A 25,281-nucleotide genomic window follows, 5' to 3' on the forward strand; every position below is an offset into this window, starting at 1 on the left:
AGGTTACATAAGCAGGTTCCCCTCCTCCTCAAGTGTCAGTGAGCACTGAGCAGTCACTGAGCCAGCCAGGTTCTGCCGGTGCCTACCGCCCTACAGCCCACAATCCCTCCCACAATTCGGTGTAGCGAAAAGTTCGATATTTCGCATCACGACGAGCCCCTCGAACTCCGACGCCAAGATCGCGACATCCACGATTCCGCAGCCGCAGAAACCGACGCCGTCTGAATTTTTGACTCCTGCAAGAATCCCCGATCGTATCGCAAATATGGCGGATGCTGTTATCAAGGAGGTGCCGCTCAAGGCGGTCCGCGTTGAGGCCCTGGTGAGTCCTGCCAACTGCTGCCCCACCTCCGCCTCTGCCTCTGCCTGCCTTCGAGATGGTGGCACATGTACACTTTGGAGGATACGTGGCTGACATGTGCGCGCCTTTAGGTGGTGATGAAAATCGTCAAGCATGGCTCTGCCACCTTCCCCACGACTGCGACCGGCTCCCTCGTCGGCATGGACGAGGAGGGTGTCCTCGAGATCACCAACTCGTTCCAGTTCCCCACGGTCGACGTCGCGAACACGGACAGCCACAGCCACCAGAACCAGAACGAGACCTCGGCCCTCATCGCCTCCGCCCCCCGCCAGAAGGCCAACATCGTCTACCAGAACGACATGATCAAGCACCTGAAGGAGGTCAACGTCGACGCTAACAACGTCGGCTGGTACACCTCGGCCGCCATGGGCAACTTTGTCAACATCAGCTTCATCGAGAACCAGTACCACTACCAGAAGGACAACGAGCGCACGGTCGCCCTCGTCCACGACGTCAGCCGCAGCTCCCAGGGCTCCCTGAGCCTGCGCGCCTTCAAGCTCACCCAGAACTTCATGGCGGCCTACAAGGAGGGCAAGTTCACGACCGAGAGGTATGGTTGCGCGTGGTGATCACCGAAGCAGATCGCATCAAGTGGCTAACGGATGACGTTCACAGCCTGCAAAAGTCCAAGCTGTCCTTCAAGGACATCCTCGCCGAGCTCCCCGTCGAAGTGCACAACACCCACCTCCTGACGTCCTTCCTCCACCAGCTCCCCCAGGTCTCCGCGCAGGACAAGATCGAGCCGCCCAACTCCCTGTCGGAGCTGCGCGAAGACCCCATCAAGCAGCCGCTGCACCCGTCGATCGACAACCTCGACCTGTCGATAGACCCGTTCCTCGAGAAGACGTGCGACCTGCTCCTCGAGAGCATCGAGTCCCACTACACGGACCTCCACAACTTCCAGTTCTACCAGCGCCAGCTCGGACGCGAGCAGGCCAAGATCACGCAATGGCAGACCAAGCGCAAGGCGGAGAACGCGGCGCGCGCGGCGGCCAAGCAGGCGCCGCTCCCGGAGGACGAGTGGCAGAGGCTGTTCAAGCTCCCCCAGGAGCCCAGCCGGTTGGAGGGCATGCTCAACGCGAAGCAGGTGGAGCAGTACAGCAAGCAGGTGGACGGATTCACGGCCAACATCAGCGCCAAGATGTTCGCCGTCAGGGAGAACCTGCTCCCCAAGCACGCCTAAGAGGCGCGGGGGAGAAGCAAAAGGGGCCAGGGCAGACTCGGGTGTGTCATCACCGTGTGCGGATCGGACACGGCGGGCAAAGAATCAAAAGTTTGAGGTCGAGGGAAGAAGGGGCCAAAGACGACAACGAAGAGCGGATTCACCTTTACCTTACCTTAGAGAGAAGGGGTGTTCTGGGAATGATGAATGATCTGGGGAGCGGATCAAGCATTCGAAACGGCGTTACGGTAATTAGTCCCAGGCAGAGTTGTACTGAGTCGATATTCGATGTTTTTCTTGCATACCAGAGCCGTGGTCTAGTTCAGTTCGCATCCCTAGGTTTCCCTAACGCTCCTGTGTACGGCCAGGGGGCGAGCACAGGGGGGCGATGGACGGTAGTGATGGTATGGAGAGGGCATCTCGGCGCGGAGAGTTGAGTCGAGTCGAGACGAGACGCGAAGACTGGGCGTAGGGCACGAGCAGGCAGAGAGATATCTTGTGACAATCACGTTGTAGATATGCAGCGAGATGGAGGGCTTACGAAGCCGACCTCAGGTGAAGATTGGACGTTGAATAGCACATGAGTAAAAACTCGCCGACCAGATAATCTAATGTCGCCGGACAGCTCGGGGTTGGAAGCTTATCTCGCCTTCGCCTCGTCCTCGTCCATCCCATGTTATGTGCCCGGAAGTTTTCGTACCTTGGAGCCACGGTAGCTTCACTGCCCTTAAGTGGCATAGCTTGCATGATTCGCACGGTCTCGTTGAGTTCCTGACAAAAGTCAGAGGAGGGGAGAGGACACTGAGGTGAGGTGGTGAGAGAGGCATGGTGGGGCAATTCGAGGGGTTTCACGCCGAAAGAGGACTAGCGGGTGAAAACGGTAAAACAAGGGGAAACAAAAGGGACCTCTCAGATCGAGTTTCGGCGGCACGCAGATGGGCGGGACAGCGCTCGACCTGGGCTCTGCTGGGCTCTGCTGGGCTCTGCTGGGCTCTGTTGGTGACCCGTGGCAGCGAAGGAGGGGCATCTTGACTCTTCCACAGGTTCCATCAGGGTTCCTGAGGTACCTGTTGCCTATCAAGAGTGCATGTGACCGGACGGCAATATGAATAAGGCGACATGTACCTCGATTTTTACCCGACCTAACCTTACCTCAGGGCACCATAGCTTACCTCCGAGCAGGTCGGCCCCGGCTTGAGGTGTTGGAGCTGTTCCGATCGGCATACTTTGTACTGTTGCACTGGAGAAAAAAATGTTTGCTCAGGTGGCGGACTAACAGAGCTACCTTACCTGGAGCTCGAGGAAGCTCTCATTCCAAGCTTGCTCCCTCGGGTCTAGCCTTTGCTCCCTCCCATGTGGCCGAGGGTACTGATAGGTACCGGCGGGAACGAAAAGAATTGAGAGAAAGGGAAAAAAATCTAAAACGCCAATTGAGAGACGTTGGATGAGACAGGCGCGGGGTCAATTGTAGCCTCAGCGACCAATCCTAGCCGACTTCAAGTACTGGAACGAGCTGAGCCAGCCTTCAGAACGCTATCTTGCCATTGTAAGCTCAATGTAAGACACCGTCCATTGTATGAGCTGCGTGATGAATGTAGGAGGCGGCTTAGAACTACCGAAGGTGCCTACGTAGGTATGGAGGGAACGGCATTGAACGTGAGGCAGGCACCCAAAGGGAAGATGAGTTTTGTGACGAAGGAAAGGCAGAAGACATCAGCTCAGCAATGGACCTCAGCAAGATGTAGCGATAGCTTGTACCTGTTGCTATCGGCCTCCCTTCCCACCTCATCTGAAGTGAGAAAGAAGGAGAACCCCACCTCGTCTGGCACACTTTCTGCATCTCGTTGAACTTTTTGCCCCGCCTCCTCGCTTCTCGCGCAGGTCCCCTCCTTCTTGGACTCCAGTGTCCAGGCTCCCCTCCTTCTCCCGCCGCATGCCGCCGACCAACGAGGGGCAGAATCGGATTGGACTGGACAGCAACCAAAAAGTACAAGCAGAGATTTCCATCCCACTGATTAACGAGTGTCCTGACAACGCAAGGTATCTCTCCCTCACCGCCCTGCTCCCTTCCTGGAAAGTCGACCCCTCCAAAGCCTTTTTCTTCTCCTCCTCCCCCCTCCATTTACTCTTCTGATTTCTTCCTCTCTCCTTCACATCTCCTCTTCTCCCATCCATCCTTCCTCCCCCCCAAAACACCACCAAACCACATCACAATGGCTGCTCCCGCCCACAAGTTCAAGGTCGCCGACCTGTCCCTCGCTGCCTTCGGCCGCAAGGAGATTGAGCTCGCCGAGAACGAGATGCCCGGTCTCATGCAGACCCGTGCCAAGTACGCCGCCGACCAGCCCCTCGCTGGTGCCCGTATCGCCGGTTGCTTGCACATGACCATCCAGACTGCCGTCCTCATCGAGACCTTGACTGCTCTCGGTGCCGAGGTCACCTGGACTTCTTGCAACATCTTCTCCACCCAGGACCACGCCGCCGCTGCCATTGCCGCCGCCGGTGTCCCCGTCTTCGCCTGGAAGGGCGAGTCCGAGGAGGAGTACAACTGGTGCTTGGAGCAGCAGCTCCTCGCCTTCAAGGATGGCAAGAAGCTCAACCTCATCCTCGACGACGGTGGTGACCTGACCCACCTCGTCCACGACAAGTACCCCGAGATGCTCAAGGACTGCTACGGTGTCTCTGAGGAGACCACCACCGGTGTCCACCACCTCTACCGCATGCTCAAGGAGAAGAAGCTCCTCGTCCCCTCCATCAACGTCAACGACTCCGTCACCAAGTCCAAGTTCGACAACTTGTACGGCTGCCGCGAGTCCCTCATTGACGGTATCAAGCGCGCTACCGATGTCATGGTTGCCGGCAAGGTCGCCGTCGTCGCCGGTTTCGGTGACGTCGGCAAGGGCTGCGCCCAGGCCCTGCACACCATGGGTGCTCGCGTCCTCGTCACCGAGATCGACCCCATCAACGCCCTCCAGGCTGCCATGGCCGGCTACCAGGTCACCACCATGGAGAAGGCCGCTTCCCAGGGTCAGATCTTCGTCACCACCACCGGTTGCCGTGACATCCTGACTGCCCAGCACTTCGAGGCCATGCCCAACGACGCCATCGTCTGCAGTAAGTACCACACGTCTCATCCCGTGCCTCAAGCAGCCTGCTAACTCCTCCCCCACAGACATTGGTCACTTCGACATCGAGATCGACGTCGCCTGGCTCAAGGCCAACGCCCAGAGCGTCCAGAACATCAAGCCCCAGGTTGACCGCTTCCTCATGAAGAACGGCCGCCACATCATCCTCCTCGCCGAGGGCCGTCTGGTCAACCTTGGCTGTGCCACTGGCCACTCTTCCTTCGTCATGTCCTGCTCCTTCACCAACCAGGTCCTTGCCCAGATCATGCTGTACAAGTCCGGTGACGCCGCCTGGGGCCAGAAGTACGTCGAGTTCGCCAAGTCGGGCAAGCTCGAGGTCGGTGTCTACGTCCTCCCCAAGGTCCTCGACGAGGAGGTCGCCAGACTCCACCTCGACCACTGCAACGTCGAGCTCTCCGAGCTCTCCAAGGTCCAGGCTGAGTACCTCGGCCTCACCGTCGAGGGTCCCTACAAGAGCGACATCTACCGCTACTAAGCACCTTCACTATAATGTCCAATCTCTGCATTGGATTTCAACACTCCGATTATAATGACTTCAACGAGCTTACACCATAACATATGGCAATGTGTGTTCTCAACAGCATGACTTGCATGACACATCTGGGAAGGGAATCTCGGTTGGGGGCGGTTACGCGGGCTGGACTCTGAAAAAAGTTGGGGGCCTGGCTGCGAGATTTTTCAACAAAAAATAGGCGTTGGCTTGTGAATAGTGATTCCCCAGACCATGGCATTTGTATTTTGTTCTTCGGCCCGATTTGGGAAAAAAAGGGACTCAACCCCCGGATGGGATAGGGGTTAAGGGTAGATCAACTCTAGGACTAGAGTCCGTCAACCGTGACTCGGCATAGACAATATATGTTGTCCTCTGAGAAAGACTGTTCTTGCTTTGATTTGTTTGTGATCACTTGTGTACAACTCATATTGCTTCATGTGGTTTAGGACTGGTAACTAACACCGATGTCTACTTTGGCAAGGACACTTGCGGCCAAGCTAGACCGTACTGATTGTGTCGCTTGTCAGAGTGCCAATGGACAGAACGTTTTGCAGGCACAATTCTATCCGTCACGAGCGGTAGAAGACTCAAGAAAATGTTAGTTCTTGACAGCTAAGTAAACATGAATACAAAGTTAGATAGTCTACTCTCTATGCCGGAGCCGTCTCCGTCCGGTACGTCCCCGATGCTCTCTCTAAAACGTAACTTCCCATCAAATCGTGACTCTACGCACCGGCGACGTCCTTCTGCTCCGGCACGACGCTGTTCAGCCTCCCCTCGTCGACGGCGCGACGCACGTTGCCGATCGCCCACTCCTCCATCTTGACCGTCGTCTCGAGCGTGTACGTGCCCATGTGCGGCACGATGAGCACGTTGGGGTTCGCGAGGAGGCCCGGGTGCACCTGCGGCTCGTTCTCGAAGACGTCGAGGCCCGCGCTGCCGACGTGCCCGCTGTCGAGGGCCTCGACCAGGGCGGCCTCGTCGATGACGGCGCCGCGCGCCGTGTTGACCACCACCACGCCCTTTTTCATCCTGGCGAACTCGGCGTGGGAGATGATGTGGCGCGTGTGCGGCTGTTTGTAGTGTCAGGGTCAGTCATTCTTTTTCTTGTCTCCCAGGGAGAGGACGTACGTTCAGGGGAAGATTCAGCGAAATGACATCACTCTCGGCCAGCAACCTCTCGAAATCGACGTACTCGGCGCCGGCCTCCCTCTCGAGGTCCGCGCTCAGCCGAGCACGGTTGAAGTAGCGGACCTCCATGCCGAAGGCCCTGGCCTTGCGCGCCATGTTGCGCCCGATGCCGCCCATGCCGAGGATGCCGAGGACCTTCCCCTGGGGGTCGCGGCCGAGGGGCGGGGGCGGGTTGCCGCGCCAGGCGCCGGCGCGGAGGGAGAGCACGGAGGCGTTGAGGTTGCGGAGGGCGCCGAGCATGAGCCAGATGTTGATGTCGGCCGTGGCGTCGTCGACGGCGGTCGGGGTGTTGGAGACGAGGAGAGGGGTCGGGTGGCGGGCCGTGCAGGCTTTGACGTCGATCTGGTCGTAGCCGGCGCCTGGTGAGGTTTTTCTCAGCCACTGGTTTCCGTCTTCATCTCTCGTGCTGCTACTTATGGGGGGAACTCACCGTTGTGGCAGATGAAGCCCACGCTCGAAGGGAGTGCGGCGACGAGCTCGGCGTCGATCTTGCCGGTGATCTTGACGCTGGAGAAGGTGCGGTAGATTGCGACGACGCCGTCGAGGGCTCCGGACGCGCACTCCTTGAGGAACTCGTCGCGGTTGGTCGCCTTAGGCTTGATGATGTCGGCGACCTGGCCGAGCGAGGACCATGATTCGTGGGCGCTGGGTTGGGGTGTTAGTTGTCTTCTCAGCAGATGACGAGAGATGAGAAAGAAGACTTACTGCTCGATTTTGCCGAGCTGGAGGACCTTTGGCTTCGTCATGGTGTGAATTGGCTGATATCTTTCTGATGGCTTCTAGATCTTGGGTGTAAGTAGCTGAGATGCTGACGGTCAATTGACGTCCTCAGGTGCTTTGTCTGGCAACGTCAGCTTCGCTTGGCTCTGAGAGTAAATTGTTGACAACGTACATGCAAATTACCGTCCACCCTAGCTTTGAGATTGTCGAGGGTAAGATGTTCGACCTCAGCAAATGCCCCTCCAAACGAACGGCGCCGGCGCGGGGTGACTTATCGAGCTCCGACTTGGAAGGTGGGGGATTGTCGGTGGGGTGTGAACTCAATTGGTGGCAGCTGGCTCGGCTTGGGTGGACACCCTCCTTGATCGGTGCGGCGTAGGGCGGGCTTGACACTTCGGCGCCGATAACCTCCTCTTTGCCTACCTACCTAGGTACCTCAGTCACTTGTCGAAGAACCCAGGTAGAAGAAAAGAACACTTTTTGCTATAAATTCGAAACGTCTCCATCCAGCGCTGAAGATAGTTGGGGATTCCAACCAAGCGCACTCGTCGTCTAGACATTTTCTCTCACGCAGATGACGACGGCCGGATCAAGAGAAACCGATCGGGAGATTCTTCGGAGAGAAAGCCGAGTGTGCCTTTTAGACGTAAATTTCCATATCGTCCTACAGACGTCATGGATCGGGATTCTTCTACGAACTCCAAAGAGTCGCCGCAGGATAACCCGCGGCTAAGCTCGCCAATTGCGTTTGGAAAAGACCGCTCATCCGACGGAAGCAGGCTATAAGGAGGCGGTTTGCTGTCGTTGTCGTTGCTACCGTTCCAAAATGTCACATTGAGAATCAAGGAGCACTACCACCATAGGAACAACCATGAGAAGTCTTGACGTATAGCCTGTTCTGAACAATGCTGTTGTTGAAGGCCAATCTTGCAAGACGCCGGCCGGTATCGCAGTCCGGGTTCCCGGGCCGGAGATGCCTTCCATCCCTGCACGCCTTGAATACTGCATGCTAGGAGCAGTTGCATCCAAACTCGTTCGTAGCATCACCAACCGAGGAACCCGCGTATGTGTAACTTTGTTCTTCTTCTGCTGGTCTACCCAATTAGGGATCCAGTGAAAGTGCTGTCTAGTATCGTACAGAGCTCTGGCTCATCTAGACCCAAGTCCAGCTCGCCCGAGAAGTCTAGGACAAAATGTCCGCGGACCAACCCCATGCTCGCTCTCGCTCTCTTCTCTTTCTCCCTCTCACGCACACCCTTCGCCGTTTTACTTTTCGCCAGATCCGCACCACCATGCCTGAATACCACTAGTTTTAGTTGAGCTTATAGTACAAATGCCGTCGGCCGTAAAAAGGAGTACAGGGACGAGCGACGCGGTTGCCGCCCGCATGCAATACAAATAGGAAATTAAACAAAAGGAAACAAGACAATGCTTTCCTTCCGTTCCGGTAACGCCTCAAAACAGTGCTTTTTTGGGTTCCCCCCCATCCCTCGAGCCTGGAAAATGCTGCAGAGTCTGATGCTTAAAAAATAGACGGAGAAACCGGTCAGAGGTCAATCGATCGATCAGGACTGTCCCGGACGGGGGCCAATGTTGACCCCGGGGTTGATGTAGGACCGGATGGTAATCTCGCTGATCCGGCGGATAATGTTGGTGGTTCCGCCAGTAACTTGGGCCTCCTGCTCGATGAACTTATTCGCCACGTAAAGTCGGTTGTTGTCGTTGGACTCGTCCAAGTGCTGGGGAATGTTCTTCTCGAAGCCGAGCTCCACGCGAGGCGATATCTCGCGTGTGACGGCGATCGAGTAGATGAGGTCCCGGTTTTCCCTGCCGCCCAGTTGCAGCCGAAGTCTGCCGAGAATCTCCTCGCGTTTGGCAGGATCGTGATAGCGCAGGAACTCGGCGAGGTTGTACCAGAACTCGAACTCTTCTTGACGATGAGGGTTGGGGTCCGGGACAGGGGGCGTGAGAGGGTTGGATGGCAAGAAGTCGCCACAGAGGAGAGCCTCGAGAACCCTGACTCGGTTGGCGGCTTCGGTCAGATCCTCGGGAGGAGGCAAGAATTTCGAATTCGGGTTTACCGTGGGCGGAGCGCTGTTGCACGGCAAGGTAGCGAGGGCCCATATCAACCGCGCCTCGAGGACCCCCGTATGGGTCATCTGAGGGTGGTCGTTGGCCGGGACAGTCCGGAGAACCGTCACAAAAGATGCGAACTGGCCGAGGATTGCTTGGTTGTGTTCGAGTGCGTGCTTTCCTTGAGCATCCTTGGCGGAGAACCAGGCCGACTCGAAGAAGTTCTGGAGGCCGTCGGCGTATATCTCGCGGTAGATGTTGACGATTTCAGTGAGGAGCTCCGAGGTGAGGGCGACTTCCTGGGTGGGAGCGGTAGGACCCAGGAGGCCGATGAGCTCATCGATTTTCATTCTTGTGGCTAGAAGACGATGAGTTAGTATACCAGGAACGAGGTGATGCAACGGCTGAAAGAGAGCAAGGAATGTACAATAACTGCGGGAGGGTCGCACCTCTGAGATGGTTGTCGAAGCCTGCCCTTTGCTCGGCCGAGAACGGCTGGTTGTGCGTCGAAGGTAAGGTGGCCGGGGGTAGATTTTGCAGAGCAGGGTCGATGGAGGCGGCAAAATCGTAGTTCGGCTCGGCCTTGACGTTGGGCGCAGCTGAATTCAGAGCGGGATCCAATGGGGCGTGGCTCGAAGCGACGGAGGCGTTATATGAGCTTGGCAGAACTGCCGACTGATTGCCGTAAGGATTCGACGAAGAGACGGGGACCTGAGGCGGAGCAACAGGAGTCGATGGTACGGTAGGAACCGTGGGAGGAACGGACGAAGGCACAGACGGGATAGTCGGAGTCGATATCCGCTGAGGCGCGTTGGGGGCAGGCTGGATGGCGGATGGGCCTGGCTGTTGCTTGAAGATCGGGTCGTATCCTAAGCACTCGCGCTTGGACTTTTTGCAGTTGTTGCAAGTAGGATGAGCCTCGTCGCACTGCAAAGATTAGTATGTGAGAATTGAAAAAAAGAAAAAAGAATAGAAACGAGGCAATTGGGCGTGCTGTGTGAGATTGTGCTATCTTCGGTGAAGGTGAGGTAAGGCCACTTGATGGCTGGAATGATGAGGTAAGAAAGTTTAAAGTTGAGGTGAATAATGATCGGGAATGGCGCGAGGCTAGGTAGGCTGGGCTGGTTGGTCGGAGCCGGTCGGGGTTGCGTCTGAAGCGAGACGAGTTCCTGTTGGGAATAGGCGAGAGGCAGAGAGCGAAAGGCGGGAAGGGAAAGGCGGGAGGGCGCTGACGGTCGGTTCCAGGTCCCATTCTGCAGGAACGGAACATTGCTCCTCCCTGCGGCTGCGGGCGCGGGTGCGGGCGCCAGGCGGACCTCAGCGGCGGCAGGCACGACAGGCGCGGCGGCGGGCTTGGGGCGGACGGACTTGACGCGATCCCGGAACGCGGACTTGGACTTGGTTCATGGCTCCTCGCTTCGCAGTAGCTCCAGATCAAGCGAGAGGCGACATTCAACAAGCGACCGTTTTGTCCCCTCCCGCGAAACCACGACTCGGTTCGCTTATCGGAAAGTTTGTTTCTTTCTTTCTTTCATTGCCTTTGCCTCATTTTTCCCATTCCCTCTTTCCTCAATTGGCTCCCCAACCGGTGAGTCCGAAACACGACCAATTGCCTTGTTTGTGTTTGTCGCAATGCGCTGCGATGCGGAATAGAAGGAAAAGAATCACAAAAATTATCACTAACCTTGATTCGACGCTTGCGACACGTAAGGCAGCCTGTTTTCGTGCGACGCTTGATCTCCTAAACACGAGGTAAAACCCAATCGTCAGTCCAGACTCCAACAAAAACAACCAGCTCTGCTGAAGCCCGTATTCTCCCCGACGTACCTTCTTGGGACCACCCGGACCGCGCATCAACCTAGGATCGTGACCCGGCGGGAGAGCATATCTCATGCTGCTCATGTCCTGCGCCATATACGGATTCTGTACGCCCGGCGCCATGTAGTACGCCATGCCGGCGTTCGGAGGCATAGGCATCGGCATCGGCATCGGTTGGTGTTGCGGCGCGCCCTGGGGGTAGTGGTGGTGCTCGAGGCTCTTCATGCTCGGGAGAGAGGGAACGGCGCCGGGACTGGCCCGGTACGGGTCGCCCGTGGGCTGGTTCGGCTGAGGATGGTAGGCATACTGCGCCGGCTGCATGCCCGCGGTGCTGAAGTTGTTCGGGCTCGGGTAGCTTCTCGGGTGCCCGGGCGGCTGGTTGTTTGCCATGGAGGGCGAGGAAGACGCCCTCAGGTCGCCGTTCTGCTGAGGAGGGAGCGTAGGAGCAACGGCAGGAGGAGCAGGAGGAGGAGCAGGAGCAAGCGCGGGCGCAGGCGCAGATCCAGTCGCAGTGACAGGCGCTGGTGCGTTTGCGTTTGCGATTGCCGACGCGTTCGCGGTCGCGGTAGACAACGTCTCGGCGGAGGGGGTCGGGGTCGAGGTCAGGGTCGGGGTCGCGGAAGGAGGATGAGGAAGAGGTGAGGTCGAAGCTGTCGGGGGAGGGACAGAATTAGTAGAGGTTGTCGACGTAACAGCGACGTCGCTGGCATCAGAGACCGGCACGGGGACAGGTGTAGCTGTAGCCGTAGCTGTAGGCGTAGACGTAGACGTAGGCTCAGGCTCAGGCGCGGGAGAAGCTGTAGTAGTGGTAGTGATTGGAGTCGTGGTGGTAGCAACAGCAGCAGCAGGAGCAGGTGCAGGCACGCTTGTTGCGGTGCTGGCACTCGTGCTGATGCTGATGCTTGGGCTGTCTTCTTGAGCCATTTCGATTTTAATTAGAAATTTTTATGGAGCCACGATTGGTTTTCTGAGGTCGACCAGGGGAGGAGGCGTGGATGGAAGCGTGGATGCGCGACACCCTGGGCAGCAGAGGCGAGGAGAAGGAGGCAGAGGATGAGCCGTGGTGTGGTGGTTGCTGTGCCTCGATGTGGTCCCTGTCCAGCGAGCGGCGCGACCTCGAGAGATTTTTTCTCGTGTACGGTTCTGGAGCTCGCCCACTGCTGCTACTGCTGCTGCTGCTGCTGCTTCTGCTTGTAGCGGGAGGGGGTGCGGAGGAGCAGCAGAAGGAGGAGGAGGAGGGAGGAAGGGTACGCGTATGGGGTCGGTGGGTGTGAGCGAAGCGAGCAGAGAGAAGAGGGAGGTCGAAGAAGGAGGAGGAGAAGGAGGTTCTTTGGCCGACTCGGGCTTGGGCTTGCTTGGGCTTGGGGGTGTCGTCAAGGACCAAGGCCTGGGAGGAGGAGCGCGTCGCGGAAGCAAGGTCGTCGGAACAAGAGAAGAAGCGAGCGATTGACCCCGTAAGCGTATCCGTAGGCTGTAGCCGTTGCCGTTGCCGTTGGGTAGGGCAGGGGTTCAAGGCTGTCCTGTCCTGCGTCGCCCGTCGTCCGTTGCTCCGTAGCGTATGCAACAATGTGCAGAGTCCAGAGTCGAATGTGCAAACAAAGTTGCCGGGTGTGGTGGGCTGGTCGGCCGAGACGGAGTGCGACTGCGCAGCGACGGCGGCGGCGAGGAGGAGAAGGCTGCACAATTTTTCGCGACGGACGCGGGTGCTATGCTGGGCTGGGCTGGGCCGGGCTCGATGGAGGCACGTCGCACTCGTTGCCGTTGGCTGGTGCTGGTGCCAGACGGATACCAGAGGCAAAGCCAAAAAGCCAATGCCAACAACGCCAATGCCAGTCACCCAAGAGCAGCAGAGCAGAAGCCAATGGCAATGCCCAGACTTCACAGGCTGTTTCCCACGCGAGCGCGCAGGGCGGAAGGGCCAGGGGGTGGTCGGGGTGTATCCGTACGGGACTCTGGGCCCTTTGGAAGACGGGTTGACGGTGACGGGGTCAAGGAGAGCCTGTGAAGTTTTGCGGTTCTGCGGTTCCGCGGTCGAAAGAAGTGGCTCTGGTGTCGCTGCAGGTCGAGGTACCTGGAGAGAGGCGACGAGAGGTACGGCAGGGAAGGACGAGGTACCTCGAGCAGGCGATATGCAGACAAGGTACCCGGGGTGAGAGAGGCGAGGTATTGGTCAGGGTTGACGAGATATTGGTGCGGGTGGATCTCGAGACTCGAAGGCGGCAGAAGGAGTTGAACAGTTCAACAGGCACTGGAGCTCGAGCTAGAACTCGAAGACCGAAAGTGCGTATCCGTAAGAGGTGGTCAGGGACGAGGCGGATGCGGGCGAGGAGGCAAGGTATGGACCTTGGCCATGGGTGCGTTTGACGAGGGTGTTTTCTGGGCTCAGGAACGGATGCTTCCTCGAAAGACGAGACGACGTGAGAGACGACGTGAGAGACGACGGGAGCGACGAGCAATCGGAAAGTACAGGTGATCAGCGTAGCGGAAAGGTAGCGTAGAGGCGAGGCGAGGTGACGGGCCGGTGAAGACGAGGACGTGGACGTGGACGCGGGTGCGGAGCTGGGAATCGCTCCCAGGTTCGATTTAGCCCTGTTCCTTGTCCTGGTACAGGTACTGATGCTGGTACCGATGCTGGTCGGCCGGCGGTTTGCGGTTTGCGGCTGGCGGTTTGCAGTCCGGTATCCAGGCCGGTGGAGAGGTCGAGGGACGAAAGTACCACGACTCCTGAGAGGTTTGATGGGTCAGGGTCAGATTCACCGATTTTGTGTCGAAGGGGGTGCAGGGGATCGTTCGAGATCAAGTGCGCCGACGGGAGTAGGCGCGGAAGGATTTTGGGTAGAGGAGGGGGAAAAAAAATAAAAGATTATGACGGGAGGTGGTGGATGGACCAAGCTCACTCAAGGTGAGAGAGAGCTTGAGCCTTGGTGTTTGGTGTATTGAGCTGAGCTGCAAAGACCAGCCGCGCGGAAGGTACGACCGGTAAGAGAGGGGAAAAAAACAAAACGGCGCCAATTACGCGCAAAGATTCCCATCTATTTCTTTACTGCTAATGAATTTGCTAGTGAATAATTATTGAGTGACTGAATTCGAGTTAATATTCCGAGGCTGTGATTGGCTGATAGCTACATACACGACACGTACCGGGTCGGATGAGGTACGATTAAGCTACGAGGTACCTTGACCTCCAGCTTGGCCTGAGAGGACGAAACTTGACACTGACAGCAGCTTCTTTGGGCGCTCTGCACCACTAGGGGATTTTAGTTTAGTGGAATTCGTCCCGACCTTTCCACTGAGGCGAACCGCGGTGTGGGTGAGCCAGTCCGACGCTAGCGCCATCTTGCTGTCATGTTGTGCATGGCCACAGCATCGTACGAATGAACCATCATCTATCAAGTGTGGCAGACCCTCATGTCCAGCTTCTGTTCTGCCTGTCAGTCTAATGCCCTCAAGACTCAGACCAGAAAGAATCACTTGGCTCTGACCAAACAAGTCGCCGCATCTCCGATCAAACGTCAACTCCCACAACAAAAGACCACAATCTCCATCTGTAGCAACTGCTATGCTAGACTTGCCTCATCACTTATTCTGCGACTCGGAAGAGGGGCCCTTTCAACTCCTGGCAGCTCCGTGCCCCGTGCCGGCCCCCAACAGGCCTGTTTCTGTGGCTGGAATCCGTAGACGCTGGGCTCGAGAAGAATATCGAACCATTTGTGCCCCTCCTTCAAACAGGCCCGACCAATCTCCAGCGACCTTCTCTCGCTGTATCCGTTCCGTAGTGTGCGCTAGCTTCCACTTTGTACCTTGCAGGTGGCTGGAAGTACTATGTACTGTACAACACTTGCACAAGCAGTTTGCGCGAGTACAGAGACAATCTGCAACAAGATATCGAAAGAGGCGAGACGTCCGTGGATATAATGACACTTTCTTCTGGATATGGTAGCAGCCATCTTAGCAATAATCGATAGAGCAAATTTGAAGAATCCATTGTTCATATAACGGTGCATCGTAATAGTGTGTATTAAGCAAGTGACCCGTGCAGTACCTGCCTTAAAACGAATTGAGGCTCCGAGGTACTTCTGCCTCAGGTCCACATCGTTCTGCCTTAGCCTCGTCTCACAGCTGCATTACGTAACCAGGTACCGATCCTCCATGTTCCACCGGTCAGCCTGGACGCGTCTTGTCCACGTACTTCTGCCTTCTGCCATGCACTCCGTACTCGCAGCGTTTTTCTTGCTTCTCCATCCAATTTCACCGCCTGCCCCAATTCTCTCCGAATCCATCTCGTACCAACCCACGGCGCATGAATTCGCAATTCTACCAAAGCCACACGCGCAGCAGATCATTGAGCCGCCAACTAAGCTTGGATTGTCGTTCAATTTCAGCCCTGTTCTGTATCTCTATCGGCCGAATACAATCATCGTCATTGCTAGAATTGGCACAACCACATCACCACCTACTACTGGGTATCTCAATCTGCATCTGCATCTGCATCGCGGCCCTGTTTTTCACAACCTCCACCATCCCATCCACCAAAACCAGACCATCAGCATTGAACGCACACCTCCTCGGACCCTACCGTCAACCCGTCATACCCTGTCCTGTCCTCTCCTGTGCTACCTTGCCCGTTTGCTCTGCTCGCGACAGGCCCCTCCTCTTCCCCCCTTTCTGTGCCTCCTGAGCCTCCGTCTTTCCCTTCTTCTGCCCCTGCATCCTCACATGTCCATGCCCCAGGTAAAGTTGTCAGGGCAAGCCCAGCACTAAACACCGAGAGGGCCACGACCAGACCGGCCACCGATTCGGGTGTGAGCTGCACGCGCCCAATATATCCCAGTATCAAGGGGCCATCAACCTTCAACATCTTACTCAAGTCTCCCTATCGCGCATCCAAAACCAACCTCGCCGAGGCAGAAAAACTGCTTCCTCATGAAGTCGAGGAGTCATTTCCAACTGTCATTCTCAATTGGCCACCTGTCATCACGAGACGGACCCGGAGCCCAAAGTTGAGGCCCTCCGTTCTTTATCCAGCTCGTCCACGACCACAACCGGGAACATGTGACGTCGGCCGTCATCCAGAGCTGGCATCTTCCGCCTACGGCAACAATTTTCGTGCCTCTCATATCCCGCCACTACGAGATTATCCGTCAATCGATTGCCGCCAATCCCTTGTGCCGCAACTACCATGGTTAATAAACACCAACGTGGTCGGTTTTCGCTGTCACAGCTTTGCAAACATCTCTTTCCAATCCCGCCAGTATTCGTACATGTTTCCACCTGGCATTACCCATGCTCGACGTCTTGCAGCACACCCACACGACCGGCATCCCCTTTCAGCCTCTGCACCTCGTACCCAATAATGGCGGCTTCTCGAAGCTCATCTCCAATCGTCCGTGCTTCTTCATGCGTTCGTCCAAGGGTCTAGCTCTGAGCCTCTTTCTGCTCTTTCTGCTGACCAGAAATACCCCCAGGAGCTTACTCCGGCCTATTAAGCAATACGCAATATGCTTCGTCAATCTCATTTGCAATCTCTGGCCATGCTCCGTCATTACCCAGATATCATCAAAAGAAAGGAAAAAAAGATAGAGGCATCCATGTCTCTGCTGTGTAGTCCCCACGGTGACATTATGGCACAGCCAGCATCAGCGAGATGCCTGGACCATGTCATGTCGCCTCGCTTCGTTAATCGCCCACGTTGCAATGCGATTTTACCTCTTTTGACTTCCCCGCAAACTTCTTTCTTCCTTTGTGCTCTTTGTGGCTTAGAACTGTACGAGTTCGTCCTGCGCGTCTTCGAACCGAGCCGGCCACGTTCCCCGCCATATCGCGGCCGCTCGAACCGTTTGCTACACCCCACCATGTCATCCTCATCTCACCAGCCGGGAGCCCTCCTCCCTCCCCTGAGACCTTCCAGAACGGCAGAACGTCATTTGCCTTGGGGGCTAATATCACAACTCCTTTTTCAAGGCATGTCTGCGCCACCGACCCAAACTGGCGGTCAGTGACGTTTGTTTGGCTGGTTATCATCTCGGCCTCTTCCCTTTCCCAACTACTATGCAGTACAGCCACTTGTCAAAGGCTTTCCCCGAGGTTCATTTGCGACCGGGCCTATGCCGGGGTTGTCGTCTCGCATGACGGGTGGCTGCGTCAACCTTCCGGCCATCGTACCTGAAGATCCCTTCCGCGTTCGCTCGCTCTCATGTCGGCGCAAGCCTTTTAACTTCCGGCCCTCTCGGCCGCCTACCTGCCGCTTTGGACCCGGAGCAGCTAGAATGAGATGGGCGTTTAGCGACCGCCAGGGTGCCATCCACATCTACCGATGGTTCCGAAGCAGATCGCTCCGTTCCTCATAACCGCTGCCCACGGTACGGCTCTCTTCTCGTGCACACCATTATTTCAGGCTATAAGATGCTCGATTCGGCCTTCCTCCGCCTATAATATTGATATCACACGTATAGCGGTTGATTGACAATTAAACTTTTCGTCAGGGTTATTACAGAGTAGCATAGCAGCCTCTTGAATATTCAAATGCGTTAGGTGAAGAACAATGATGCTTTTGTACACGCGGTTGAGGCATTCACATGAAGTCATCGATGATCTCAAGTGAGATTAAGAGCTACGGCACACACCGTGGCCACTCGTCAGCCAGTGTTGCTCCCCTCTCTCATGGACGACGTTGATCCCCTCAGCTGCCGTAATCAGGCAGGTTCTCCTCGTAATACACCTCCTCCACACTGCTGAACCCAACATCGGGCGCATCGAACGGCCACGGCTCCCCGTTCCCGCTCGCGAACAGCGCAAACATGGACCCCTCGAAGTTGGGATATCCCGGGTTCGCGCTCATCTGCCTCGAACTGAACTCCTTCACCCACGTCGGGGACGTCGAGTTGCCCCGGGAGTATCCCAGCGAGTACGTCTGCGGCGCGGCGCGGATGTGAAGCGTGAGGTCTGCGGGGATCGTCGCTTCGCTCAGGGCATACTCGGTTGACTGAGGCCGTGTTAGTCTGCATATCTGCAACCCATATATCGTGGTCCGAGAAGAGATACTCACATTCGGTCGCGTGTCCGCTCCGGCTGACGTCGGTAGGAGGTCCACGTACAAACACAGACCAGTCGTATTCCAACAGCCCCTGACACCGATATCCTGGTGGTTGACGTCGCTCAGGTATGAGGCAATTCCGACCGACTGCCTCGGGCCTAGCCCCTTATCAGTCGGCAACAGCGTCGCGGAGAATGTCATGTTCAACGACGTCTGCTTGTGGAAGACGGCGGCCGGCGTGTCGCGGTCGCCGAGCGTGAAGACGTTGGGGTTGAACAAGAGACCGCCGGTCTGGTTCGCCACGACCCTTTTGTTGAGAGCCGCCGCCGAACTTCCGAGCCGGTAGTCCTTGACATACGGCGTCCGGACCTGGTACCAACTCAGACCCAGCTCGGAACCCTCGAAACGGTCCGTCCACTTCGGCTTGGGAAGTTCCTGGTCCGGCCCCTCGATGCTCTGGCTGATCAGCAAAGGCTCCCCGCCGTTCATCGTCGGCCAGCCGTCCTCCCACTCCACCTTGACCAGGAACGCCTCGCGACCGAGCACCGACCTGCCGTTGACGTTCCTCCGCGCGAGCAGCGAGGCGTACCACTCCCCGTCCGGCGTGTCGGTGAAGGTGGCGTGGCCCGTGGACTGGATCGTGAGGTTCTGGTCGGCGCCGTTGTAGATGAGCGGGTTGTTCGGCGCCGCCTCCCACGGCCCCTCGGGCGACGCGGACCGCGCGATCGTCGCGCGGTGACCCGTGCTCGTCCCGCCCTCGGCGATGAGGAGGTAGTAGAAGTCGCCGCGCTTGAACATCTTGGGGCCCTCGGGGCGCGCGCTGGGGACGTTGGGGAGCGTGCCGTTCCAGATGTTGCGGTACGGGCCGACGCACCTGCCGCTGGCCAGGTCGATCTCGCACTGCGTGATGCCCCAGTAGCGCTCGTAGTTGTTGTTCACGCCCATGAGGTTGAGGTACGTCTTGCCCGAGTCGACGTCGTGGAAGATGTCCGGGTCGATGCCGTAGGGCTCCGCCCAGGTGAAGTCGGACCAGGTGATCAGGTCCGGGGAGGAGATGTACCAGATGCGAGGCCAGGAGCGCCAGCCCGGGTCGGAGCCCCAGCGGGTCATGGAGGTGATGTAGAAGAGGCCATCGTGGTAGGAGAAGGAGGGTGCCCAGACGCCCTCGCCGTGAGAGATGCCGTAGATGGGGAGGTGTTCCGGGGTTTTGAGAGCGTGGGAGATGAGTTCCCAGTTTGCTAGGTCTTTGGACTTGTAGATGGGCACGCCGGGGAAGTAGGTGAAGGATGAGACGGCCATGTAGTAGGTGTCCTCAACACGGAGGATTGCTGGGTCGGGGTTCCATCTAGTGTTTGTTAGTGAGAGGTTGAAATATGTTGGGAGGTAAGGTTACCCTGGAAGAACCGGGTTCTTGATGGCAGATACGCAGGATGCGAGCAGCAGCGCTGCACTACCGAGAAACTTCATCTTGAAAATCACCAAGAGAGATCCAATCTCGTGCAACAAGACGAGAACATCCCACAACCCAGAACATCACATATAGGCCCCCTATCCCTTTTATTCCAAGCCCCTTGAACACGGATAAGTCCTACGAACACCGCCCGGATCCAAAGCCCGGCCTTCGGTGCCCGGACGAACCACCGGCGCGGGGCAGCGCGCGGGGGTTGCAGCGCGGGGTTCACGTTCGCGCAGCGGGGAACGGCCGGTTAAAAGCAAGCAGCATGCCAGATCCATCATCCGACAGATCTCCCCCCTTCCCCTTTCAATTTTACCACGCAGATCACGTCATTGTGCCGGGACTGATAGGCGGAATTGGTTTGCACCGTTTTTTCTGGCGGCAATAAACCCCCTTGGCGCAGGCCAAGCTTTTTTCTCGTCCCGGGCGTTGAGCAAGAATCGTCGTGTCGAGTGCCGGTGTCGTGTTCTGTGCCTGTTGGCTTGTCCGGGAGAACTCGTTCGGTATGCGGGCCAATCATCTCGTTTTCGCATCTGCTTCTTTCTAACATGTGAATTCGATGAATACAACGTCGTATCGCAGGTGTTTCGGGACGAACCTGGTAACCTCCTCGTGTCAGTGCAACTTCGCTAATAACGGCGTGGAAGGAAAACCTCGATGTATTGTGTACGGAACTGGCATGAGTATGGTAATTGGAGATTGAAATGCATCCATCTGCCGTCTTTCATGGCACGCAAAATCCCCCGAACTTTCACTAAATAATCGTAATATCTTCCCAGGGACCGTCTTCGTCCTTTGGTAAATCCCACCTCGGGCTGTAATAAACACCAACACGACGATAAGTGCCATCTCCATTTGGCGTGAGGACGAGGCCTGTTGGATACGCGTGCTTCTCTACCTCCTCATCATCCCATTTTCTGCCAAGTATGTGAATGCATAAGGGGCCATCAACTTCCTTCCAGAACGTCCGGTCTACTGCACCCAACGGAACCAAGCTGCCGTCTGCGTCGAACCTGATCTTTGTATCAGCCAGGACCGTCTTTTTTGGGTTAAAAGTGAAGCTGTTCAATGTCAGGAATCCTGCTGTGACGGCTCCGAACGGGGCCACCTCGCTGGCTAGGCGTACGGAAGTCTCTCGTACGTCTGCCAGGAGGAAACTCCCATACTCATCATTCCGAGACTCCCAAGTTTCGATACCTACGTTAGGAATGAAAGCCATGATATCCCCGCTTGGAACATGATAATGAGGCATTTCCCATTGGACTGGACTCGATGCGCTTGCCCACGACCAAGAAGGTGCCACGTAGGCCGGGGTCGTTTGATGCCTTAATGCCCCTTTAGGCGTCCACAAAAGCTGGGCTAATAAATAAGTATTGTTCCATAGCCCGGCGATGTATAATTGCTTGTTCCCGGTCACGAAGAACTCCGCCATCACTCTTGCAATGCCAGAAACGGGAAGCAGCCGATCCGAGGGTAGCGAGAGAGACCGCGATGAGTAGTCTTCTATAATCCGAAACCACAACTTGAGAGGGTTATCTGTTGGACGGCGCTCAAGGCTCCCCGTAGACGTCATGTAGACACCGTTTACACCCTGGCGAAAGTTGAAAATTCGATCACGAAGGTCGGCACAGCCTACGCTTTGTCCGTACGTCGCTGTTCTGCACGACCACCTGATGTGGTGACTGCTGAACGAAACCAGGCGTGTTGAGAACAACGATTCTTGGAGCGTCCAAGCTCTGGTGTCGATGTGTTCGCTGATTTCTACACGTGTGACGAGCTTCAAGTGAGCGGGTTTTGTGACCGGCTCACTTGATATCGCAGGAAAGTGAAAACCTGGGTGATCTTTTGCGTGCGTCCCTTCTGATTCGCTTAGAAAGCCTTCCCCACAACTCTTCGATGATGCAACAGATATGGTCATTATTGCGTTGGCGTAGTAGTGTGACATGTTGTCGATTGCCCGTGCCAGTTCCTCGAAGTCGTCCTGCACAATACATAGACTGTCAACCCAGAGAAGATTGAACCCAAGCTTTCTCGTTACGGCAACGGCATCTTGTATGGTTTTTGGCAAAGATCTTACGCGAAGCCCTTTGCCATGCTTTCGTAAGTTCGCCTGGGTTGTCTTAAAAGGTCGATCTTGACCCCAGCAATATGAGAGAGCGATGTAAGGGTCGGCAGAAGCATGAGTTGTCTTCCCCAGTCGGACGATCCACCCACTCTCACTTATCTTCATCAACTGTTTGGGCCGTACCTCGATTTTGTGGCGGCAATGATCGTGTGACTGGAGGCAATTATCCAGCCGACGGCGAACTTGTCCCAGGCTGCTCTCCGAGGAAGTCTTGCCGACAATCATTCGTGCCAATGCCTCTTCTGCACTGGGATCCCCTGCGAAATACTCAGATGAACTCTAGCGAGTGAACAGATCTTGCGAGGGTTGGAAGATCACGCACCTGCGTCAGACTCAATGTCGAACGTGGGCGGCGTAGGGCTCCACGTATACAGACCGGTTGATATTTCAACAGCAAAGCGGAATGCGTCCAACATCCTGTGGTCGGTCGAGTCTACGCGAAAACAGACTGTTGTTCGCGACAACTGACTCTTCGGTGTCTCTGATCTTTTGATCTGGTCCCACAACCAGACGAAGAAAGGGCATTCTGCAATGGCCGCTCTTTGCACGTACTCCATGTCGTAACGTGACAAACTCCACCGTGTAAAGCTAATATTTCGTCAGATATAGAAATACATGCGATGAGGCTGAGCCAACCTATTCTCGTTCCTCCTCATATGTCCCTCCGATGTCCGTATCAGAATCGAAGCGCAGTGCTCACATGCATGAGGCAGCTGGAGGGGCCGTTGAGATTTGCGATGAAGAGGCAAGGCACGACTAAAACCTGATATTCGACTCAGCATGATTGCAAAGCGTGGATCCTTCCTCAAAGCACGATCATTCATCAGTGAGAACCGGCAATAGTGGGAGTGTAGCAGCAAAGCGAGTTTTGAAGCCAGGGGTAGCGGGGTAAAACAGGGTTATATGGGCATCTGTGTAGGGTGACAATTAAAAACACAGCCTCATTGGCCTCCCGGTTGTTAGTGTGCTGCGTCGCTGTTTAGCAGGCTGTTGGGGCAAGTATCTTGCGACGGCGTGCATGAATATTGCATGTACTAAGGCTCATGGCTGCTGACGTATACTTGCACCGATCTGATTTGTCTGTCTACATTGGATGCGAGAAACCTGACACAAGAGACACCTGCATATTGTCCTGATGCAAATAAACGGTTTTATTACCAAGAACATTCCTTAATGTTATTTCGTCATATATCCCCGGATGTCTCTGGTGATACCTTCACATCAAAGAGACCGACGAAATGGGACAGTATCAACTGGTAGCACAAGTCCAACCACACCAATAACTGCGAAGCATGCACATGCTACCCATATAGGGGCAGGCGTTGAGACATCAGCAAATGTGGCGATAAAAGGCGAAGCTAAGGAAGCAAGCCGGCCAACCGCCATGAGCAGTCCGTTGCCTAGCCCACGATTTTCCACATTGAGAGCCTGCGGCGTATAGCTTTTAGGTAGAAAAGTCAGCCAACCTGTGAAGAAATTCTCGACCTGCCGCAGTAGCTGAATGGATAGTATCAATGATGGTTGTGACTTACGAGTAAATAACAGCATACATGGCATTCAACCAGAAGCTGACCATTGATGAGAAGGCGAGATTCTGCGCCTGGCTCTTGACAGACGTGAAAGCAGCAGAGAAGGCGGTGCAAGCTGCCCCCGTGAGGATGAGGGACCTTTTGCTGCGAATATGCCTGTGCGAGACCATGTACATGCTTAGGGCAGGTCCGAAGATGCCCACGACAGATGTGATAGTCCAGTCTCTGTACGTCGTGTAGTTGCTTGTGTCTCCCAGGTCCGCGCCATGAGCTCGAAGATAGTATGGGAGAAAGAGAGTGAAAAGAGGGTATCTGGTACAAGAGTGTCAGCCAGGGAACGACGATGTACCGAGGTAAAAGGAGAAACTTACGCTATGCCGACCAACATCCATAAAAGAGTCAGGCAAATCATTAAGCGGATCTGCGATTTTCCGGAAAACAGTCGCGACGCCCTGCGCATGTTTTCGGCCACTGATGTAGATCTGGGTGGACTTTCAGTAGCAGTGGTCCTGATGAACTGGTTCGCGGAAACGTTGAAGTCTGACTTGTTCATTGCGCTGATACGATTCAACACCCCAACCGCCTCGTCGACGCGACCACAGCTCACAAGCCAGCGTGGAGACTCGTGCGTCCGGATCACAAAAGCGCGTATGATGGACATTACGAGACAGAGCCCGCCGAGAGTTATATAGAGGTAGCGCCATCCCATGTTCTCGGACTTCGGGCAGGTTGAGGGTGTAGCTTCTTGAGGGCAACCGAACGGGACAAGGAGAGCCCAGCCTGACCGTACATAAAAGTCAGCAAGCAAATCACAGTGTTCAATGCGAATATTGTAGGTTTCGGACATACCGATGAAGCCCGTAATTGCGTTGCCCAAGCCCCAGACACAAGCCAAGCCTGCGAGCATGAAGGACCACCGCTGTGAGATGTTTTCAGCGAGGATAGTAAGATCAATGGCGACTAGATCGGGAAATTAGACAACCTAGGCTTTCATGGTTCATTCTCCACCTTGTGCACTTACGATTGCCTCCACCAAAGAATCCACAGATTGCAACCCATGAGTTGATAGCTGCCCAGTTAGGCGAAGAAGCGGCGAGCATGGTGCTAATTGATATGCCAAAGATCGAGAGCTGCCAGATCAGACGTCTTCCAATGTTATCTGCTAATAAGCCCATAATCACTGCACCGGCAAGTAGGCCGCCGTAGTTAGCGGCCGGCAGTAGGGTGGGATATGTTGGTGCGAATTCGGGGATTAGTTGCGGTCCGACAAGGGAGATGGAGACGAGGAGCATCTGAGAAAGAAATTTTGTCAGTTTACCTGCTCAAAATCGATTTCATGCCATCTCTGGTTCTCAAAGGGCACTGTAAGGAGCTTGCTTAGTCTTATCAACGTACCTGGTCAGCCAGGAAACCAAATCCGCACGACAGTGTAAGTTGCCACTGAAACTTGCCGAAGCCAATGGCTTCAATAGCCTCGTCAATGACTTTCACATTCGTGTCAATATCGCTCTGAGGCTGTTCATCGGTCTCCAAGACAGAACCGCAGGTGTTACTTGGGACTTTGGCGATGGACTTGACAGCATCGTCGTCCTTCGTGGAGCGTTCTTCTACGCCGCCATGAGGTGTCGGAGGATCCATAGCGTCTGAAACGGTTGAGCTTCACACTACTTGCAGTGCAGAATAGTGTCTTTGGTTGAAGACAGCAGAACGGGTGTGGGCAAGCAGCTTATTCTGATATCAAATGGTTTGCTTTATGCAGGTGTTCTATATAAGAACTCGGAAGAGCACCAGACCTTTGATAACAATTCAAAAGAACTTCAGCGGGGTACGCTTGGGCTTCTTCCAGAGCTACGGATAATCAAAGACTAACAGAAACATTGCGAGACCTGACTGCCTAGTCATTCCTGCTTGGCCTTTCCCAAAGGCGGCTTGGCATGAGAGTGCCCATCATACCTTGCTCGGCACATTGCAGGGGTAATATGCAGAGATAGCTGTACCCCAGACACCCTGCGAGATTAGAGATAAATCAAAGTGGAATCGAGAAGTCTGCTGGGATACGCCGATATGAATTCGCGGGGTAAAGCGGAGGACGGACCGGGTCGATGAACCATTTGGAAATGCGGGGACGGACCGTTATCTCCGTCCTCGGGGACTTCGGGAACTGTCCGGACCCC

General features: G+C 55.7%; 5 protein-coding genes across 5 annotated transcripts; 2 read left to right on the forward strand and 3 right to left on the reverse strand.

Moving 5' to 3' along the window:
- Window positions 1-265: 265 nt before the first annotated feature.
- CkaCkLH20_08767 (uncharacterized protein) lies at window positions 266-1,544 on the forward strand (the record flags this gene model as incomplete). Its single annotated transcript, XM_038891482.1, has 3 exons — window positions 266-322; window positions 433-911; window positions 977-1,544. The coding sequence occupies 3 exons, from the start codon at window positions 266-268 to the stop codon at window positions 1,542-1,544; spliced, it is 1,104 nt and encodes a 367-aa protein (XP_038743118.1).
- A 2,192-nt stretch (window positions 1,545-3,736) lies between these two features.
- CkaCkLH20_08768 (adenosylhomocysteinase) lies at window positions 3,737-5,144 on the forward strand (the record flags this gene model as incomplete). Its single annotated transcript, XM_038891483.1, has 2 exons — window positions 3,737-4,637; window positions 4,696-5,144. The coding sequence occupies 2 exons, from the start codon at window positions 3,737-3,739 to the stop codon at window positions 5,142-5,144; spliced, it is 1,350 nt and encodes a 449-aa protein (XP_038743119.1).
- Window positions 5,145-5,887: 743 nt separating this feature from the next.
- On the reverse strand, window positions 5,888-7,099 carry CkaCkLH20_08769 (uncharacterized protein; the record flags this gene model as incomplete). The annotated part of the gene is made up of 4 exons (XM_038891484.1): window positions 5,888-6,235; window positions 6,294-6,712; window positions 6,784-6,998; window positions 7,059-7,099. 4 exons carry the CDS (start codon window positions 7,097-7,099, stop codon window positions 5,888-5,890), a joined length of 1,023 nt encoding a protein of 340 aa, XP_038743120.1.
- A 1,539-nt stretch (window positions 7,100-8,638) lies between these two features.
- CkaCkLH20_08770 (C6 finger domain-containing protein) lies at window positions 8,639-11,888 on the reverse strand (the record flags this gene model as incomplete). Its single annotated transcript, XM_038891485.1, has 5 exons — window positions 8,639-9,504; window positions 9,596-10,073; window positions 10,124-10,543; window positions 10,831-10,887; window positions 10,974-11,888. 5 exons carry the CDS (start codon window positions 11,886-11,888, stop codon window positions 8,639-8,641), a joined length of 2,736 nt encoding a protein of 911 aa, XP_038743121.1.
- A 5,755-nt stretch (window positions 11,889-17,643) lies between these two features.
- CkaCkLH20_08771 (uncharacterized protein) lies at window positions 17,644-24,745 on the reverse strand (the record flags this gene model as incomplete). Its single annotated transcript, XM_038891486.1, has 7 exons — window positions 17,644-17,946; window positions 18,010-19,342; window positions 23,111-23,419; window positions 23,479-23,887; window positions 23,957-24,067; window positions 24,129-24,399; window positions 24,503-24,745. 7 exons carry the CDS (start codon window positions 24,743-24,745, stop codon window positions 17,644-17,646), a joined length of 2,979 nt encoding a protein of 992 aa, XP_038743122.1.
- Between the last annotated feature and the right edge of the window lie 536 nt (window positions 24,746-25,281).

Source organism: Colletotrichum karsti (genome assembly GCF_011947395.1).
Source record: "Colletotrichum karsti strain CkLH20 chromosome Unknown Scaffold30, whole genome shotgun sequence".
Taxonomy (NCBI): Eukaryota; Fungi; Ascomycota; class Sordariomycetes; order Glomerellales; family Glomerellaceae; genus Colletotrichum; species Colletotrichum karsti.